The sequence below is a fragment of the Saccostrea echinata genome, unplaced genomic scaffold (genome assembly GCF_033153115.1).
Source record: "Saccostrea echinata isolate AGI-Se365-2 ecotype Australia unplaced genomic scaffold, CSIRO_AGI_Sech_v1 ptg000023l, whole genome shotgun sequence".
Lineage (NCBI taxonomy): Eukaryota > Metazoa > Mollusca > Bivalvia > Ostreida > Ostreidae > Saccostrea > Saccostrea echinata.
This window is the reverse complement of record NW_026889772.1, coordinates 9,302,515-9,322,579: the sequence shown is the minus strand read 5'-3', so window position 1 is coordinate 9,322,579 and position 20,065 is coordinate 9,302,515. Positions and strand designations below refer to the sequence as shown.

Below are 20,065 nucleotides of genomic sequence, written 5' to 3'. Positions count from 1 at the left end.
CTCAATGGCAATCGAAGCAATGCGCGTAATTTTCTACCCGCGGATTGAACAGAAATTGTTATTCCGCGGAATTATGACCCCGTGGAAAAAGTACGTTTAGTAGTTTTTTTTTGAAAATTACGTAAAATTCAAGGCCATGGGGTCAAATCTTATATCGTATTCGAAAACCTTTTGCAACAGGTATTGCACTTGTCAAATATGAATGCTCTGTCACTCTCATTCAAAATGTATCATCAATGTTAAAATTTTGAAAATTAGGTCACATTGACGGGAAGGTGACGTCAAAAATCAGAGCATGCTCAAAAAAGCCTTTCACAGGTAATGCATATGTCAAATATGAAAGCCCTATCTCTACTCATTCAAAAATTATTATAAATATTGATACAATTTTTGAACAGTAGGTCAAAATTCAAGGTAATGGGATCGAAAATCATGGTATTCTTGAAAAGGTCGTGTCACAGGTAATGTAAGACTGTTTTAGTCTGATGTAGGCAAAAATACAATGACACTGTGTGACGTCATCCATATGCTCGTTCCCGACGTCAGAGCTGTAATGGTAAAAGGGACAGCCGAGACTGCAAAACTTCTGGTTGAACATATTGTTTGACTTTTTAAGAATGTCATTCCTACAGATAATGTTTTCTTTTAAGAAGGACTGTTTTTGTCTTTATGTCTGCTTGCCTTTCCAACCACAATCAAACAAGAACATAACTCCTCTTTAAATAATAAAAATGTTCATTTATTGAAATATGCAATAGATGACAGTGAATCAAAAGCACAGTATAAAAACATGTACAAAGGTCACTATAAAAGTTATATACATCAACATCAAAAGTTAAGAGACAAATAAAATCAAGTTTGTACCTGAGAGCAACAACGAGTTACATCAAATGACTAGATACAATTTGGCATGATTGACATAAAATATATAACCAAATGGGTCTCAAGAATGGTGTCAATCTGTGTTCTCGGGCAAAATGCGTTTTGTCGACCCCTCGCAGGCGCGGATCCAGGAATTGAAGTTAGGGGGGCGCAAAAAGTAGGCAAGGGGTCTGGGGCCGCCTTGAGGCTACCGAGTAGACATTTTTACATTTCCTCTACTAAACTATGATTTACACTAACTTTTACAATTTGGGGGGGGGGGGGGGGAGGGGGCGGGGGCGCTCCCCTTAAATATGCCACTGCCTCGAACCAAACTGTTTGCCGAACAGTTTGGTTCTTGGGTCCGACAAAACGCACGTTGCCCTCGAACCCAGTCAATAAATGTATAATGTCTGTCACGCAAACGTTATCATGAAATTGTGGGGACAGTATCCTCTTATGTACAGTGCATTTTGACCTCTTGACCTTTAACTTTTTGACATCAGAATTAAAATATTATATGAGATAATATATCTTAGGTGGTACCTCTGTATCGAGATTGATGTGAAACTGTTCTCAAGATATTGATCCGACAACACTAGCTCTTCCGACATACTGACCAATAAACAGATACAAACCAATGTTTTCTTCAGAGACGAGGAGAGACGTAAATTATTGTTATGTATATGGGCATGTTTGAAACCAATTTTTATTATTTTTAAGTAAATCTAGGCTGCAATAACAACATTTAGAAAATCAATATTTAGGTTTCATTGTATATAAACGATAATTTTGACGTCAGTGTTTACATTTATGATATTACTTATGCACGCTTCCTTGGAAATTTGCATATATGTCTTAATAGTATGCAAAAATTGTTTGCCCACTTTCATTTTTAATTATATATGATACGCCTTACCATGTATTCCTCTAAATGGAGTGGTTAAGGTGGACTCTTAAACCACAGAGATAATTCGTACACAAGGAATTGTTGAAACTCATCACAACTAATTTGCATAACCGCAACCTTTCTGCCTGAAGTCATTAACGATTATTATGTGGTAGTTATAAAGAGAATCCTGTAAATGCTGTTTTAAAGTAAAAATCAACAACCGTCAAAATACAAGGTATGTTTAACATTTATCTATGTATTCTAGTCATGATCCTTAGTAAAATGTATATATCATTGTACAAAACCAAATACATTTTTCATTCATAACAACATATTAAACCTATATAAAAAATAAAGTTTTGTAATGGTTTGTATAAAAAATTTAAGAATAAATTAAATAGGGTTTTCACTTTGGAATTTTTTTTAAAATCACTACACTGTAGATTTTTATTTTAAAAAGCCTATATTAATGTTATAGCGAGCGCAGCGAGCGGCGCGAAGCGCCGCTCGTCACTGCGAGCTCTAACGACAACGCCTGGGCGAAGAGAAAATTCGGACTACTGCACATTCATTCAATAGAATTTTTTTTCCGCAGTAATTCTGACCCACAATGCATCGCTTCTTGTTCTCGCTGCTAACTTCGTTCACGCGGTGACACAACTAAAATTTCACAAAAAAATAAACTCACCTTAATTTAATGGCTATTGCATGCAGATAGTAGATTAAACATTCTTTGTTAAAATATTTGCACTTTTTAAACTTTGTTTATGGAAATGCAGCTAACATACGACGTCATGTGACGTCACAGTCTAGACGTTCCAAATGTCTCGTGTGGTTTGAAGAGGCGGATCTTAAAATGAAGTGAACAATGCGCTCGCCCCAACGGTCGCACCGTCAATATATTAAAAACGCATTATGAAGATCAACCTGTTTTTAAGTGTGCTATTACAAAAATCCGGCCTAAAGGTTTAACAGGTAATTTATTTAGCATGGGTCACGGCTTCGCATATTGTTTCTGAAATAGCCTGCAAAGTTTAATTAATTCCTCTGCATGGATTTCTTAAAACAGTTTCGTTGTGGTAGTGTAAAACTCCTATGAGTAAAGAGAATTGAGGGTAATTTTCTGTTTAATAATTCATAAGAAAACATATCTTTGTAAAATTGAATTTGTAGCTAAAATGCAAACACCTTCAAAAGCACAAATTAATTTATTGTTCTTCTTAATTAATATTATATGTGATTTTTAAAAAGTAAATACATGTTAGGTTTGTTATAGTTATTATCTTGCTTTAGTTAATATTTCTAATTGAGTGACATAGTATTCATTAATAAGACCAATAAAACGGATAAAACTTCCAGGAGTTCCAATAACAAACTGCATCAGTAATGTAGTATTCTCCAATGGCTCTCAGGGGCATGAAGAAGTTGCTATTTGAACATTCACGTTTCTTAAACATAGCTTTTCCGAATGTCTTTTCAAAGTTCCATGCAAGAATCACTATTGTGTCAATTTTCACATTTAATCATTTTTCTGAAGAAGATTTACTTCGATGTCCATAGGTAACGCCCATCACTTTAACAATGCACTAGAAATATGAGTTAATAGAAAATCCTTACTACGAGTATGAAAAAATTGAAATTCACAAGTCGCAATTGACTTGTTTTGAACATTCTAATAAGGCTAAGGTTGACTTAAGCTGTAGTTTTATTTTGTTGACGAGGAAGTGTGAAATCTTTTTTAGCATTCTTTCCTTATATTTATTTTAATTCTTGCCAATTTCTGTAACATTGATAATCATCAAGTGTATCCAAAATTCATTGTTTTATATATATATATAATTTAAATTGTATATTTTAGTTCTATCCGGATCAGAAACAAGAGGATGTTGGATTCCAAATACTTTGCTATATTTGTATTAAACATTATGATAAACAATATTTTTGGAAGTGTAATCCCAACTGTTGGAACCGAGACATTAACGAATTCCACAAATACATCACAAGTTCACTTGGGGGATAATGTTCTGGGTCAAGCTCTGGACATTAACATTAATGTTGAGGCAAAGATTAAAGAGCCTGTCACCGCTAGTCTGGATTTAAGTAAAGTCAATCTAAAAGTGCTTTGTTCGATTTTCAAAGATTTGTAAGTACATTTCTATTTGTATGTTTTTATCTTTCATTAAATTTTTTGCCTACTGGTATAATATGTATCTTGATTTTGAGGAAAAGCATTTTTTGTTACCAGTGAATTACCCAAAATCATTTGATTATTCATTTTTTTTTTCAGATGTCAAAACCAGTATGACAGTTGGGGTGGATAAAGAAACAGAAGAAGAATTTTATGTTGATGTATGTAAAAATTTAAAAAAAAAAAAAGGAAAGAAAACAATAAACAAATTATCGCATTTAAAATGATAGAGTTTTATATTGATAACTGGCCAAAAGGAGGCACAATGACATACTGATTTGTAATACTGAAGACTTTTTTGCCAAAGGCTCGAAGAAAAGTATGTCTATAACAACAGCTGCTTCTTATTTCTTGCGGTGTTGTGTACTTGTATCATCATTAATATTACGTACTACCGAAAGATTCGCCATCTTGACTTTGTTTCTTTTAAATGATTTATTGTTATCGTTTATGCATTTGTCATTCAATGTAATAATGAATGTTGTTCCAATTTGTCTTCAAACAATACGTGACATTACTTAAATACAAGATATCGTTATTATTTATTCGTTATAACTTAAGTTATATCTAAATTGAATGTAAAGAAATTGATTTGAGCAGAATTATGAACGTTTTGTTTTTGGAAGTTAATTTCTACTAAGTAGCAAATTACTGAAAAAATCGAAACAAAATATAAATGGCAACTTCTACCATGGTTGGATAACGTTAACAAAAAGCAATCATTTAACAATACAACAATGAAATAAAAAATATAAAATCATTTCTAAATGAACGAGTCATTGAACAATAGTCAAGTTGAAAAATACTACTTAACCATGCCAGGTCACTGTAAAACACAATCTAGAAGCTGAAAAGCACAGCTTTGACCCCGAAAAACACTGCGTAAATTAAAACATATATTACTTGTATAAATGAGAAAATTCAATATCGCAAATAAAATCGGCGGTGAAAAAAAAATGGATGGGTTGCTTATCAATTCAACACGTAATTTACATAACCATCTACATTGCAATGAATTATCAATCTCTTCCAGAAAGCTGACTATCTCAGTTATTCTGCGAAAAATTTTTTATCAAATTAACATAATACTGTTCGTTATCTCCATATTTCATTTCAATAAACAATTTTAAAGGCCCATTGTACTTTTGACAATATCAAACCCGGATATGCATTGGTTCTCAGTAGTATTTAATTATTACCAAGTGTCAGCAATGACTTGACATAAAAATATCAATATAATTTTTATTAAATACTGCAATTAACTTTTTGTATAGATGTCAAATAATGTAAAGAAGTAAAACATGTTTTAATCTCTCGGGGAGGACCAAGTCAAGTGGTCCACGATCAAAAAATCTTTTTATCCCTTCAATGATTAGTGATCCTTACATACCTGTATGAATTACGAAGTCGTTTACAATAGATATATATTTTTGTTTTTCTAAATGAACGAAAAAAGCAAAACTGGACTTAAAAAATTGCACATTGTATTGGTACATGTAGTATAAGCAAAATTTTAAGGCAAATTCGATTAGTATTAGCAACATACGATACAAACTGAGTAACTGACGATCAAACTTAGTAAGAATAAACTTAGATGAAAGAGATGAAAAAATCCATTTACAGTATCTATTGTTGATACGACCTTTTTCTGAAGCTTTTTTGGCTTAATTCAATTATAAAGCTACACAATCTTTAATGCTTAAAAAATACACACTGAAATATTCTGTTTAGTTATTTCAATTCATGGAAGTGTATATTTTGCTAATTTTTCTTTTGACACGTAACCGCTACTGATAACGATCATTGATCAGCCTCTGAATTTGTATAAATAACACATATCGAAAACAGAAAGCCAAAACGGACTCGTGGAAACATCAAAGATAGGGTCAAATGTCTTAGAAGTAAATGTACGTCTTTCTACTGGACACACTTACCGAGTGCTCTCTGTACTAATAAGATAAAGGGAGTAAATTTAGTATGAAACGAAAAAAAGCTGAAGATAACGAACATTGATCGATTTCAAAAAAAAATCTACAAACAATACAAATCTGTGAAAGGGGCATAAAACAGGGAACCCCGGAAATATATCTAAATGTCGAGTATAAGGCCACAGCAAGATTTTTTTTTATCATGTAGAAGTTTCTGAATAAATTCTGCTTCATAGAAATATAAAATCAGATCAGCTTATGAAGGGGCACAATGTGTCCATCGGAATTCCGTGTATGCTCTGCTCCAAATTTATACTGGTGCTATGGACCTTTGAGCTTGATTACTGTTCGTTCGTGGTAGATGTGGTAGTAAAACTGAGTTCTTCTAAAATGCAGTTGGAATAATGAACCTTACAAAAACAAAGAATATATCATTACAAGCTTTAGCAGCTGGAACCAAATAATATTAGTCATGTAATCTTACTAATTCTTTTAGCACTTCCGGTCAACTGAAAACGGAAGGGTAGATAGTTCACATTTTGTACTCTAAATTTCTAATGCGAATCTTTAATATATTTCTAAAAAGCTTTATCCATTCTGACAGAGTATCAAGGCCTTCCTTTAGCCCATCGTCTAGCATACTCCTTGACTGATGAGTTCATAATAAAATGAAGTTCTGCCACCATTTGAAAGACGTGGGCTCACTGAATGCAGGACCTTTAAAAATGATAGCTTTTAAAACTCTTAGAAGGACTTTGTTTTAGACGGTCAATATCTATGCACTGTAGAGTTTGTTTATAATTGAAAATGTGAATAATTGAAACGGTTGAAGAATAAATGTAGGAAATGCAAGGTGAAGACTTCAACTTCAAGATCATGTGTTGGGCAACATCCATAATCATAAATACTAACTGTATTCTGCTGTTGAAAAATCCAAGGATCGACTTGCTATAGCTTCCTAATAATAATAATAATAAGTTTTAAAGGCACAGAGTAAAGTTTATTGCAAATGTGATTTAAATCCAAATTGTTTATTGACAAAAGGTAATAGCGAATGAAATGAAACATCGTGTATATTTTGCTTATTTTAAGAATGATGACCATGACTGTGCTTACGTCTGTGCGTTCTATTAAAAAGTCCAATCATATTCAAATTGGTACACTGCCGGCTTGAAAGACTTCCTATATAATTGATGTATTCATGTATCAAGGGGAATAAAACATTGAGGTAATCTTGATACTCTCCAAATGCCCTTACGACATATTAAGATTTTTCTAATTGTAAACAGTTTTGCATTCAACAAGAATGATTTAATTTTACCTAATTTTATAAGTGGTAGCCTCTGCAATACTTTCAGAAACCTTATGCTACATACAACTAATTATGAGAGGTCCTCATGTAATGAGCTTTCAGTATTTTTGTATAGGCTATGACCTAAAAGTATGTGCTTTTCTTTCTTTAATTAATTTTGACCTTGTTTGAGTGTCGTGCAATCATAATACCCTTGCAATAGTAATTTCCTCATGTGTTTCAGACAGAATCGCCAAATTTCTTTTCTTAGATATTCATATGTAGACAATAAATAAATATGAAATGCACAATTTTCATCGGATGATCTTGAGATGTAGATAATGTATATGTTTCTCGCATAAAGAAGAAAATTTTATTTCTTTCCCAAAGATGAAGACCCAGAAAATATCAGTTTTCATTTCTCATAACATTGGACAGTCTACATGATCTATGAGTAATGATCTTCACTACTCCTCAGGTCATATTCTTTCTTAGCTTTGTAATAAATCACTAAAATTATTCATTCAATGTTTTTGTCTCGTATATCTTTCTTGCTGTAGAGGTTATATGGTAAAAGATGAAGATAACGAACAATCATCAATCTTATAAATCCAGAAAATAAAAAGAATCGTTAACAGGCAAAAATACGGACCTCTAGAATACCAGAGGTGGGATCAAGTGCCTAGGAAGAGTAAGAATCCCCTGTCTACCGGTCACACTCACCGTGAGCCCTATGTATTGATTAATCAATTAGATGGAGTAATCCGAAGCCAAATTAAGTATAAGAACAAAGGATTCACAATTAGTATGAAATATGACAATCAAATGCGACCCAATGATAGGTTATATTTGCTGCAGATATAGCTGCTTTTTCAATAAAAATGGAACTCGTTAATTTACTTAACTTGTCATTAGTCACTTGCAAAATTATTTTGTTAAAAAACATTCTGATTGCATACACAAGTACTCTGATGTGTGATATTCAAAATCTTATACATGAGAAGAAGAAAACACTTGTTGTGGCCTTCAACTCGACATTTAGAAATGTATTTAGATATGTATTATCAATCAACAATAGTTATATTTCCATTCATATGTCTACACGATATATTCCAGTGAGCTTGAAATAAAAGATACCTCAGAGTCTGACACATTTGTTACATATTTGGATATTTTACTAGAAAAAGACATTAATGGTAACCTAACAACTAACCTGTATGATAAACGTAATGACTTGAACTTTTCAATCGTCAACTTCCAATACTTATGCAGCAATATACCATAATCACCTGCATACGGGGTTTATATTTCCCAGTTGATTCGATTTGTGTGTGTAAAAATACTCTCATCTAATTGGTATTTGTTTTTGAATCATTAGAATATTGACTATTTATAATTTGAAAAAATGCCAAACTGCATTTAATGTAAAACAATTTATCCTATGTACGAATAATTTCTTAAACGAGACAGCTATTTATAAACAATAAAGCAGGGGTATGAACAGTTCGTTTGAAGTCAACATTTTGAAAATTCTATGGTTCAATACAACGACCTAGTCAGCAAATACAATCTATCATTTAGTCGAATACCGACTGGCTTTTTTTCATACAAATTCTTAGGCCATTAATTGTTGTTCTAAATTTGTATGTTTCAACTTTTAAGCTTGTTTACTGTTTGTTATCTCCATATTTCATTGAAAGAAAGAAAGAAAATTGTGATGTTAATAAAAACCTCCAGGAAGCTTTTTTTTTTTTTTTTTTTTTTTTTTTTTTTAAACTAGCACATCAACATAAAGAACAATCAACAACCGAGCCCCTAATTGAAAGATAAATCTGATGTCACTCTGTTGTTTACATTTGTGATATATCTCTTATGCACTCTTCAAAGGAAATTTGTCTACAATAAATATCTAAATTATATGAATAAATTGTTTATACACTATCAAGTAATTATATAATTTAACCATGTATTCCTCTCAAGGGAATAGTTAACATGGACTCTTTCTTGACTTTATAAACCGTAGAGAGAGTTCGTATACAACGAGTTGTTGAAACTCACCATAACTAATTTGCATAACCACAACCTTTCTGTCTGAGGTCATTAATGATGATGTGGAAGTTATGAAGAGAATCCTGTGGATGATAATTTAAAGTGAACCATCCAAAACTGTCATATTATAAGGTATGCTTTACATTATTCTATTGTTTTTTGGACATGATCCATACATAAGTAAAATGCATCTGTTTTTATATATTATGAAAACATTTCTCATTAAATGAACTAAACTGTAAATATACCAAATAGTATGACTTTGAAATGGGTGTATATATGATTGATAAGAACGTATTAAAATGGGTTTTTCTTTAATCAAAGCTAGATGTTTATTTTTCAAAGTCTTGATTAATCATATATAAAGTTGTAAAGATTTTAAATGTGCAATTAAAAAATCAGGTTTAATAGCCTACAGGTAATTTATTAAGCGAGGGACAAGGCTTATAAATCCCAGGATTTATGTTCGTAATTAATTTGTCTGCATGGATTTTGCACAGCAGTTTATATGTGGGAATGTAGAATTCCTAAGCACAGAGACTGTAGGTAATTGAATTTTAGTTCTAAAAAAGTAAAACGTGGATGTATTTTAAGAGCACAAATTAATAATGAATTGTTCTTTCAATTTGTTTATGGTGATTATATGTTAATTTTAGGAAGAATATATATTATATTAGGCCTTTTTTTCTCTCGAAATATGGTTGAAATATTGCCGACTCGGCGTTAAACAATAATTATCAATCAATCAATCCTGCTTTGTTAATATCTCCCATTCCCCCAAAATTAGATCTATATATAATATTCATTGACTTTATTTTTTGTGGAATCTCATTTGAAAATGTAATCGTAAAATGTTTTTCATATTCTTTAGGTCTTCTAAAATATTGCGTATGGGAAAAAACTAAGGTTAAATATGTATTTTAAAAAAATTTGCACTTTGAAGTAAATAGTGTTTATTAATATGATTGATAGAAAGATAACACTGTTACAGTGTTCAGAGAAACAACATACATCAGTTATGTAGTTTTTATCATTTGTACTGATTTGTATTACCATGTAACCGTGATTACACGTAGAATTTAGCAGATTCTTTTTTTGACATACGTGTTCTCACCCGTATGCATTGTAAAAGTTTTGTAGAAGAATCATAATGAAGTCAATTTACTTTAAATCATTGACATTGTTCCAAAGTCTGGAAGTGGCCCGTTACTTGAACAATGCACTCAGAATACTTGTAACTTGCGTGAATGCACACTGCTACCCTACAAAATTAAAAAAAGCATGCTCTAAGTACGATCAACTTTTAAACCGAGGCAGGCTACTGATAGATTAGTGGATGTTACGTGGATTTCAGTAACTTCGTTTTAAGTCGTAAATACTATGGTCGTTATAATGACCTTTTAAACAAATATTATTGGGCTATTGGAGTTATTTTAGTCAATATTTGTACGAGATAGCTGAACAAATGCACGAGCTTGCGAATGCATTTGTACAACCAACTCGTACCAATATTTACCAAAATAAGTTCAATAAATACTATATTGTATACCTAAAACATATTCCATTGATTTATATTGATTGTTTAATTTAAAAAACTCAAAATTAAAGAGAATATTTCATTATCGGTAATTCGGTATTTAAATTAAAACTGTGCAATATCAGCGTTTGTCCTGTGAGTGTTCAATATATTTACTTAATTTCTATGACCCTTCCAAGTGTTATAAGTTGCTTATTGAGGTTTTTATTGAGGCTAATAGGTAGCAAATTATTAATCAATAATTTCAAATTTCTGTGAAAATAGACACATCTTACGTAGCAGCCACTACCCATAATAAATATTGCAGCTGAACATGATCAGACCACATCATTTGTTTACAACGGGGTCGTTGATACTGAACGCTCGCATTCGGAATATTTCGGGGCATACGCAAATACATAATGCCAGCTAAGCCGTTCAATTAAACGCCAAGATGCTTGTCAAACGCTAAGATTTTCAAGACTTTTAGTATTTTTTTTATAAAGACTATTTATTAGCTATATAATATTTTTTTATTGATTTATATTGTGACTTACATACTTCATGCTAATCATTAGGCCTTTGTTTTTATAAATAAAATTAAATATGACAATGGAATATTCCCTCTACCTGCTCAATACAAAGGGCGGGTGTGACCGGTCAACAGGTGATGCTTACTTCTCTAAGACACCTGATCCAAACTCTGGAATTTCCAGGGTTCCGTGTTCCATGCCCTGTTCACAAATTTGTATTTCTTCGATCACAGTTTTCACTGAATTCCAAAATATAGGCCCCAAGATTGAAGGAAAAATGTAAAATTCTACCTATTAAGGCCAAGAATTTTAAAACATCCCATCATTTAACTTTTTATTTATTTTGATCCTTGTTGAAACACTTAACATAAATAATTATATAATGCAATTAAATAGCTATATTTTATAATGTAGACACATATGTATTTCAGTTCTTTTGAGTTCAGAAACAAGAGGATGGTAGATTCCAAATACATCGCATTATTTGCATTCTACATTATAATAAATAATATCTATGGAAGTGTGACCTCCATGCAAGGGACAACCGGCAACAAAACTGTCGGGACGGAGGCAAAAACAAATTCCACAAATACATCGCAAGTTAACTTGGGGAAAAATGTGTTGGATCCAGCTCTGGGCATCAAGCTTGATCTTAAGGCAAAGACGCCTTCTCTAAATTTAAATAAAGCCAGTCTAAAAACCCTTTGTACGATTTTAAAAGACTTGTAAGTACATTTCTTTTTTATGTCTATCTTTTTTCTTTTGTACTACTATTTGTTTCTTCACTTTCAAGAAAACGCAGTTTATTTATTAATGTACTAAAATCATTTGATCATTCATTTTCAGATGTCAAAACCAGTATGACAGTTGGGGGAAATGAGAAAAAAATTCAGCATATTTTTGTTAAAGATGTTCCAAAAAGAAAGCAAAACAAAATATTAAGCCAAATATATCACTTTATTAATATATAATATATTTTTGATTTGAGTTTCATATTGTTAACTCGCCAAAAAGAAGTATTGCCATACAGATTTGTAATATTAAAGAACATTTGCCAAAGGCTTAAATAAAATTATTTCTGGAGACAGATGAAGCAGCTTCTTATTTCTTGTGGTTTTGTGTACTTGCATTACGATCACTATTGATATTCCCGTGATAAAATATTAATGAAACTGGGGTCACCTTCTTGATTTATTTTCATTTAAAGATTTTCGTTGTCAGTTGGGCATTTAAATGAAAATTGTACAGTACTGCCCTCAGACCATGAGCACCATTACTTTACTACAAAATATCGCTATTTTCATATAAAGTCATTTAAACCAAAAAAAAAAAAAAAAAAAAAAAAACAACTTTTAACTGAAACAAAAATGAGTGTAAAAGAAACTCATTTGAGCAGAATTATAAACCCTTTTTGTTTTAGGAAAGTTAATTAAATGGTATGGATTGCCGGAGAAATTGAATCAAAGTACAAATGACAGCTTTTATCATTGTTGGGTAAAATTAATAAGAAACATCCATCTAGCAACACAAAAATATAACCTCGTCAATGAATGTTTTTTGGTTGGTTGGTTGATTAACGTCCATTCGAGAATTTTTCACTCAGATTAAGACGCCACCACTTGCCGGTGGAGGGCTGTAAATTTAGACCTGTACTCGAAACTTAGGGCATTAGAGCAGTGGGGGATCTTTTTCGTTCAAGTTTGAATAACTATATCTAACCAGACCATTGTAAAACACAGTCTAGAAGCTGAACAGTCTAGCATAAACCCCAAATAACACAACTGCGTAACTGAGAAATATATTTTAGTTATCTACAATAAGAAAATGCAATACCAAAAATGCAAATTCTGAAAAACAAATTAAGGGTTGTCTTAAAATCCAATACAATATTGACCGATCAATTGTAGAATCAACCCGTCAATTATCAACCATTTCCACACAATGGGAAAATTAACCGTCTCAATTATTCCACGAAGTCAACTTTTATTACATAGACATATTCAACAGGCAAAGATCCAGTTTACTTTTCATAATATCAAACCCGGACAACAACTGGTATCAGTAGTAGTCAGTCCCTACCAAGTGTCAGTGATAAGTTGAAATAACAAATATCAATAATACTTTTAGTAAATACAGCAATTGACTTTGTATGTAGTTGCAATATAGCTTGAAACAACAAAAAACGTTTTGTCACTCCACATGGGAGAACCAAATATAGTGGTCCTAGCATGGTCATCTTCATATACCCTCTTTTCTTTTTGAAAAATTGCTGAATTTTGACAATTTTAATAATTGACAGTTTTCCTTTGCTGAAAATGAAATGTGAAGATAAGGAACAGTGAATATTTTCTGAAGTCCATTTAAACAATAAAATTCATGATTAGAGCCGCCAACAAATATAGAAAATAGAGGTGGGATCAGGTGCCTGGAGGAGTGAGCACCCCCTGTCGACCTGTCCCCATACCCCCCCCCCCCAACCCGTGTTCCCAGTCATGATTGGGTAAACGGAAAAATCCGTAGTCAATTCGGTGTGTCAATAATGGCCTAACAATTTAAAAAGTCTTCAGTCAACATTTACCTAACTACAGATTGTATTTGCAAACAAGGTCATTATATAGACCTAGAATTTGTAATATGTTGACTTTAAATGAGGTTGTTGATATTCTTGTATCATCAACTTATTTGTCAAAGGCTGTTTTGTTTTAGACATTTTCGTACATAGAACATGCTCTTGCGTATCGAATGAATTGGGAGACATAAACTCCATATGCAGGTGACGATGGTAAATTGCTGCGTAAGAAAAGTTTACAATAGAAAAGTTAAAGGCATCATAAAGTTTAGTTGTCAGTTTGCCATCAATGTCTTTCTCTAGTATTATAAAGCAGATGTGTGATAAAAGAATTAGAAAGACTACATGAACAATATGATTGATTAATTAAATTTATGTTGTTTTACGTCCCGTTCGTTTCCCTCATTTAGAGACGTCATCATATACCGCTGAAGGGCTTCAAATTTAGACCTTTACCCGGCACTCAGGGTCATTGAGGGTTCTTTATCATGCCAACGCCTACCGTGACACGGGGCCTCGGTTTTAAGAGTCTCATCCGAAGGACCCGCAACTTTCACTTCAAAGTGCCGAGCGCTTAGCAAAGGAACAGTTACTGTCTATTTTTTATTGACTTAGGTCAGTCGCGGCGTAAACAATATGTTATGGTTCCAAAAGACAAGGCTTGTAATAAAATCGTCTTTGTTTGTGAGCTCTTTACTATAACTATAAAGAAATTGGTTTCAATTCTACGTCTTGAAATACAACTTATACTCATAGTTCACTTTCTAATGATATAATTCTTTAGAATCACATTTCAGTCTTTAATACTTTAATATTCCAGTCAACCAAGGTGTGTTTGATCTACACTACCTATTCTGAATTCATAAACTTCATAAAAATCCTTAAATCAAAGATGCATTGCCGGGTCTAGCAATGAAAATCATATACGGTACCAATTTTGATGCACCAGATGCGCATTTCGACAAATTATGTCTCTTTAGTGATGCTCAAGCCGAAACGCTGGAAATCCAAAATATTTAAACAAAAAAGACTTGGATGAGCTGAAAAAGGTGCCAAAGACTGGGGCCAAATACGTCGAAGGATCAGAGCTATGCAACTTTTATACCAAGCCCCTATCTTTATTCTTTACAAAAATATTAACTGCTGTAAAGGAGAAACTTCAGACGTACATGTAGCGTGCTACAGTATATTCTAGAAGTGGCGTTAATCAGATGTGGATTCTCAAAACTCCAAAGAACTCTTAAAAAATTTTAAAATACATTTTTTCCAAAAGTCAGTGACATCCAAATGCATGACTTTTCTACACTATATACAACCACTACAAACGATAAATTTAAAACTAGAATTTGATATTACAGAAAATTGCTTCTTCAAAGAAAATGGCTATGATTTGTTATCGACAAAATCACTTTGTTGCAAAATCATTTTGATTCTACACACAAGTACTCTGAAGTTGATATTCCTCATTGACAACATTTATGCAGTCTTTGGAGACCAGGTCTTCCAATGAACTGTTGGAATTTCGATGTGCACTAAATGTGCTCCTTTATTGGCCGATTTGTTTTTATATTACATGTTCTATGAAGCAGAAGTTATTAAAAAACTTCTACATTCAGATATATCAACGACGTTTTAACAATGAACAATAGTTACTTCGATATACCCCATTTAATTAGAAATAACTGACGAGACAGTGTCTGCCACATCTGTTTCATTTTTGGATGCATTACTGACTATAGTGGCCAACTAACAACTAAATTGTATGACAAACGAAATTAATTCATCTTTTCAATCTTAAACTTTATTTGTATAGTTATATTCCGCTATCACCTGCATATGGTGCTTACGTCTCCCAACTTATTCAATAATACTCGAAAGAATGCTCAAGTGACATGGAATTATGAGCATCCCTGTCGTCCTGTCACATCTGACATGTGCCCTTTGTATTATTTGAGTAAACGGAAAATAAGTCCTTATCCTTCATACTTGTATCAGAGATATAATTGATTAAATCTGAAGTGCCTTCTTTTGTATATTTGAAAAACAATTGGATTTTTTATCGTTAAATCTTAATTGTCTTAATTCTGGCTTGAAAAATTTTAATATGAAAGAAATATGATATAATAAATTCCTCAAAAAATTACCGTATTTACAATTTAGTCATTTCTTTTAAAATCTAACCCAAAAAAGAAGAATTTTGATATACGTTTTCCTACAAAACTACTTGATTTTAAAGTGATCCTATTTTACCTTATTTTGTTACACTCCTGACATCTGATTCTATACATAATGAGTCAAAATCATGTGTTTCTTTTAAGATAATTGTATCATAAAAAAAAGATTTATGTGTAATATGACTAAAGCGAAGTTTTGACAACTCAACTTCACTGTAAAGCAAGAAAAGAACTGCAAAATATGTGTCGGAAAAACAAAGGTTGTATATACCGCTTTGTTGTTATCGTCAATGTCAACAATGTCAAGGTCGAGCGACTTTTATTTGAAACTTGTAAACAACATTAAATTGGAGCAAACAGAAGTGTGAGAGATAAGTTCTGATCATCTTTATTGAAGATCGTATCAAAATTCTCAGTCATCCGATATTTATATCTATGGAATTGACACGTACCATGGTAAATCCTCCATTTTTTGCGCATGGGTACAATAAAGAGGAAGAAGTGAAGCAATATTTTTGTGTTTGGGCAAACAGAAAGTATTTTTACTTTTATTTTTCTCCAAAAAAGTAGATCTTTTAGGTTCTGAAACCTGTAATTTTCTGAAACCTAATATCTTCAAGAATTGAATAAAATTTGCATTTGTCATCTTAAAATTCTTCTTTTGTCAGTTTTCCCCTTTTTAGGTCACAGTGTCACTTTAAACATTGATTCAAAAGTCATAACACACAAAAACTCATCCAATGTTTGTAAAGCAGTTATCATTTTGATATTTTCTAATCATTTACAGCAAGTTTTTCATATTCTCTTGACTTCAAAATATGAGTATTTGCTTACGTAATATATATTAAGATATATATGCTTAGTGATAAAAAACAATTCTGTGAATTGAAAGTAAAATGTCCAAAAATGCCTGTAATTTGTTGATAGGCAAAATGATTTCAACTACTAATAGTATCAAACATTTTCTGCAATTTATATTTTAGTAAAAAGAGATAAGCTCATTGATAATTATGAATCAGTTTTGTTGCACTCCTGACTGTAGTAAAATTTAAAATTAAAATTTAATTCATGAAGTTTTGTCAACATCAAGTTGTAATGAAATCGTGCAATATTTATATTCCCAATACTTCATCGTTAAAATGTATAAAGTTGTTAAAACTTGGCTTTATATCTTAAACTTTTCCCTATTAATGTCACATAACTAGCTAAAAATATATTTAGAGGACAGAAGTATATTTTATAGGACAATTTACTTTCTTTAACAAACACTGTAAACAAATGAGGTCAACCAGAACATTCCTCTCCTCGATTATTTTCTTTTTTTACCAAGAGTATGCAAGACATTAAAGTAGATTTGTGAAGCATGAATTACACCAGAACATGATATGTTGTTTCAGTTAAGTTGTGGCGGAATTACTTGAATTGTATAACAATTTATCAGTGCGTGTTTTATTTTAAATTTCATAAACAAATTTCAAGAAAAACAAAATTATCTTTGGATTGATAAAATTGAAAAGGAGACAGATTTCAATGACAAAACTGTGAATAATTCAGTGCTAAGTTATTCCTTTATTGATCAAAGAATACTTATTAGTATGAATAAAAGTCAGTTCAGCATTGAACTTGGATTTTAAAAAATTATTACACTCTTGAGCGTAGAATTATGGATCTTAAACACAGGCAAATCCTGTAATTGATAGATTTATTTGATAAAAATGTTCTTTGGGTGTATTTTCCAAAATAGAAAGCAAGAACCACATATTGAAAAAAGTTTTTTTTTATGTTGAGGAGCTAAAAATCAAATGTTGCATTCCTGAAGTAAAAGGGTATGCACAGATACTTGACTCTCTGCTGCTTATGATTCATATAACATTTAAATGTTGTATCAGTTATTGTTTTACACTTTCAGACCTCTTTTTTGACTTAGTTGTTTTATATAGATGTAGATGCAACATTGCATATTTTCTGTTGCACTCCTGACATGGTGTGACATTTTTTTTTTTCAACAGCAGCCATGCGTATTTTCTGTTGCACTCCTGACATAGTAAACATTTTTTCAACAGCAGCCATGTATGACCATGATTTGAAAAACAAAAATTACTACAGTATAAACTTAAAGCTCAATACATTGAATTTTAGCAGGAAAGTATCATTTCCAGCATAACCCATTATAATTTATTTCATAGATCCTCAAAAACATAAACTTTTCAAAATGTCACAAAAGGGTGTTGCACTCCAGACATTGTTAGCATTCTTTTGGGCATAACTTTTTTGTTGGTGACTTACGATATCAATGCAATATTAATTTTGGCAACTAATTAGCCAACATCAAAAGACATATGTTGAGTCAAAGAAATGTATTTTAGCGCAGGTTGATAATATGTGTCCGGCCATTTTTTTTTAATTCACCCAGATATTATTGTTCATGTAAATTCACAAAATGATTTTTAATATTACTGAAAATAACACTTTACTAGTTTGATGTAAGATTAAAGGAAAAAATATTACCCCCCCCCCCCCCCCCCCGATAAATAATGATATGACGTTCACATTTTCATGTAATCCTTTTAAATTTACATTTTACCGAAACATTTAGATTATCATTGTTTGATTTATGTCATTATTTTTCTTTCAGCAACTTAGACGCTACAAGAGCCATCATATTAATCAGAGAGAAAACAACTGAAAAAGATGCAAGAATAAAAAAAATGTTATGATGTTTTATATATATTTCAAATTTAACTGGAAAAAATATGGAGGGTAATCCTGTTCAAAAATCTGGACTTGTATATTTGTAAATCCGAACATGCAATCGAATCAGTTTCATAGTCTAGACATGTAAGTTTAGGTTATTCCGACATCTGAGCATACAATTCCGAACGTACAACTGTGTTGACTTTGAGTTTACACTATGAATGTGTGTATTTTTGACGATGGAAACTTGGCTTCTCCGGCATGGACACTTTAGAATTTACTCCAATTTTGCCCGCTTGATTTGTTTGTTCGTTTGTTTGTTGTTTAACGTCCCTCTCGAGAATCTTTCACTCAAGTGAAGACGCTACCACTTGCTGGTGGAGAGCTGCAAATTTTGACCTATACTGGGCACTTTGGGCCATTTAGCAGTGAGGGATCTTTTTCGTGCCAACATCTACTGTTGGACCTCGGTTTATACGGTCTCATCCGAAGGACCGGCTTCCACGTCCCACAGTGGGATTCGAACCCGCGACGTAATGATCAACTCCTTACTCCGCGACTCTAGAGCACTCTTACCACTGCGGGCGACCTAAATAATTGGATTTTACCTTCCAGTATTGATTTTACACATGTATAGTAAAACTTTACTTAGGAATAAACAAGCATTTAAAGACTGAAGATAATTCATGTATAAATCAAATGTGTTGATAAAACTGATGATTTAATAACGGTATATTATTCCTTTTCTATATATGTTTATATCAGAAGCTCTTTTATCTATGTTCTGGTCGACTTGTTTAGAAAAAAAAATATTGCTGAATAAATAATTCAATAAAAGGCATTTCTGTCACACTATGAGGATTGAACCATATAACAAAAGAAACAAAATAAAACAAATTAATTGAATAAGTTAAACATTGACTAAAAGTGCCTATATTTGCCATTATGTTAGTAGATATGGGAGATAAAACACCCACATACTGATGTGCCACGTTATATGAAATTGAAAATAATCGAATAAAAACTTTTGTGATTTACTTTTTTTTTTATTTTACACTGAATTAAAATTTATTGTTACAATTAAACAAGAAAACACATTCTTTATTCATTCGCTTGGGATTGAATTGGAGTTGATAAAAAAAAATTGGTATGTATCAAATGTATCATTAACATGATTTAATTTTCTATGAAGGGCGAAAGCAAGGTTTACTTAAGCTTTTTACTTTAATCTAACTATAAAAAAGCAAACAATTCTTAATATATTCACAATCAAGTAACGTTATAAAGAAAAGTGTTATATAGTATTGAATTTCGTTTTTAGAATCCAAGAAGACTTTAAAATCCCTTTATAGTTTAATATTTCATTCTTG

The 20,065-nt window shown here is 31.8% G+C and overlaps 1 protein-coding gene and 1 long non-coding RNA gene across 3 annotated transcripts; both read left to right on the top strand.

The window, feature by feature from the left end:
- Nucleotides 1-1,804: 1,804 nt before the first annotated feature.
- LOC133191430 (uncharacterized) lies at nucleotides 1,805-4,165 on the top strand. Its single transcript, XR_009721685.1, has 3 exons — nucleotides 1,805-1,988; nucleotides 3,612-3,896; nucleotides 4,041-4,165. It is a non-coding gene; the product is annotated as an uncharacterized LOC133191430 (long non-coding RNA).
- A 5,034-nt stretch (nucleotides 4,166-9,199) lies between these two features.
- Nucleotides 9,200-12,351, top strand: LOC133191429 (uncharacterized). 2 transcript variants are annotated; one of them, XR_009721684.1, is made up of 3 exons: nucleotides 9,200-9,341; nucleotides 11,690-11,983; nucleotides 12,105-12,351. XR_009721684.1 is itself a non-coding variant. In XM_061327186.1 (3 exons), exons 1-3 carry the CDS (start codon nucleotides 9,718-9,720, stop codon nucleotides 12,136-12,138), a joined length of 366 nt encoding a protein of 121 aa, XP_061183170.1. In that variant the 5' UTR covers nucleotides 9,688-9,717; the 3' UTR covers nucleotides 12,139-12,351. The 2 variants fall into 2 exon arrangements, 1 of the variants encoding a protein (XP_061183170.1); XM_061327186.1 differs by lacking the exon at nucleotides 9,200-9,341 and adding an exon at nucleotides 9,688-9,755.
- The last annotated feature ends 7,714 nt before the right edge of the window (nucleotides 12,352-20,065 follow it).

What these genes read in the sequence shown, in the direction of transcription:
- LOC133191429 (XM_061327186.1), top strand. Translation starts at nt 9,718, where the DNA reads ATGTGGGAATGTAGAATTCCTAAGCACAGAGACTGTAG. An exon ending in CCTAAGCACAGAGACTGTAG is followed by an intron (nt 9,756 to 11,689) that starts GTAATTGAATTT and finishes TATGTATTTCAG; the next exon opens with TTCTTTTGAGTTCAGAAACA. An exon ending in TGTACGATTTTAAAAGACTT is followed by an intron (nt 11,984 to 12,104) that starts GTAAGTACATTT and finishes ATTCATTTTCAG; the next exon opens with ATGTCAAAACCAGTATGACA.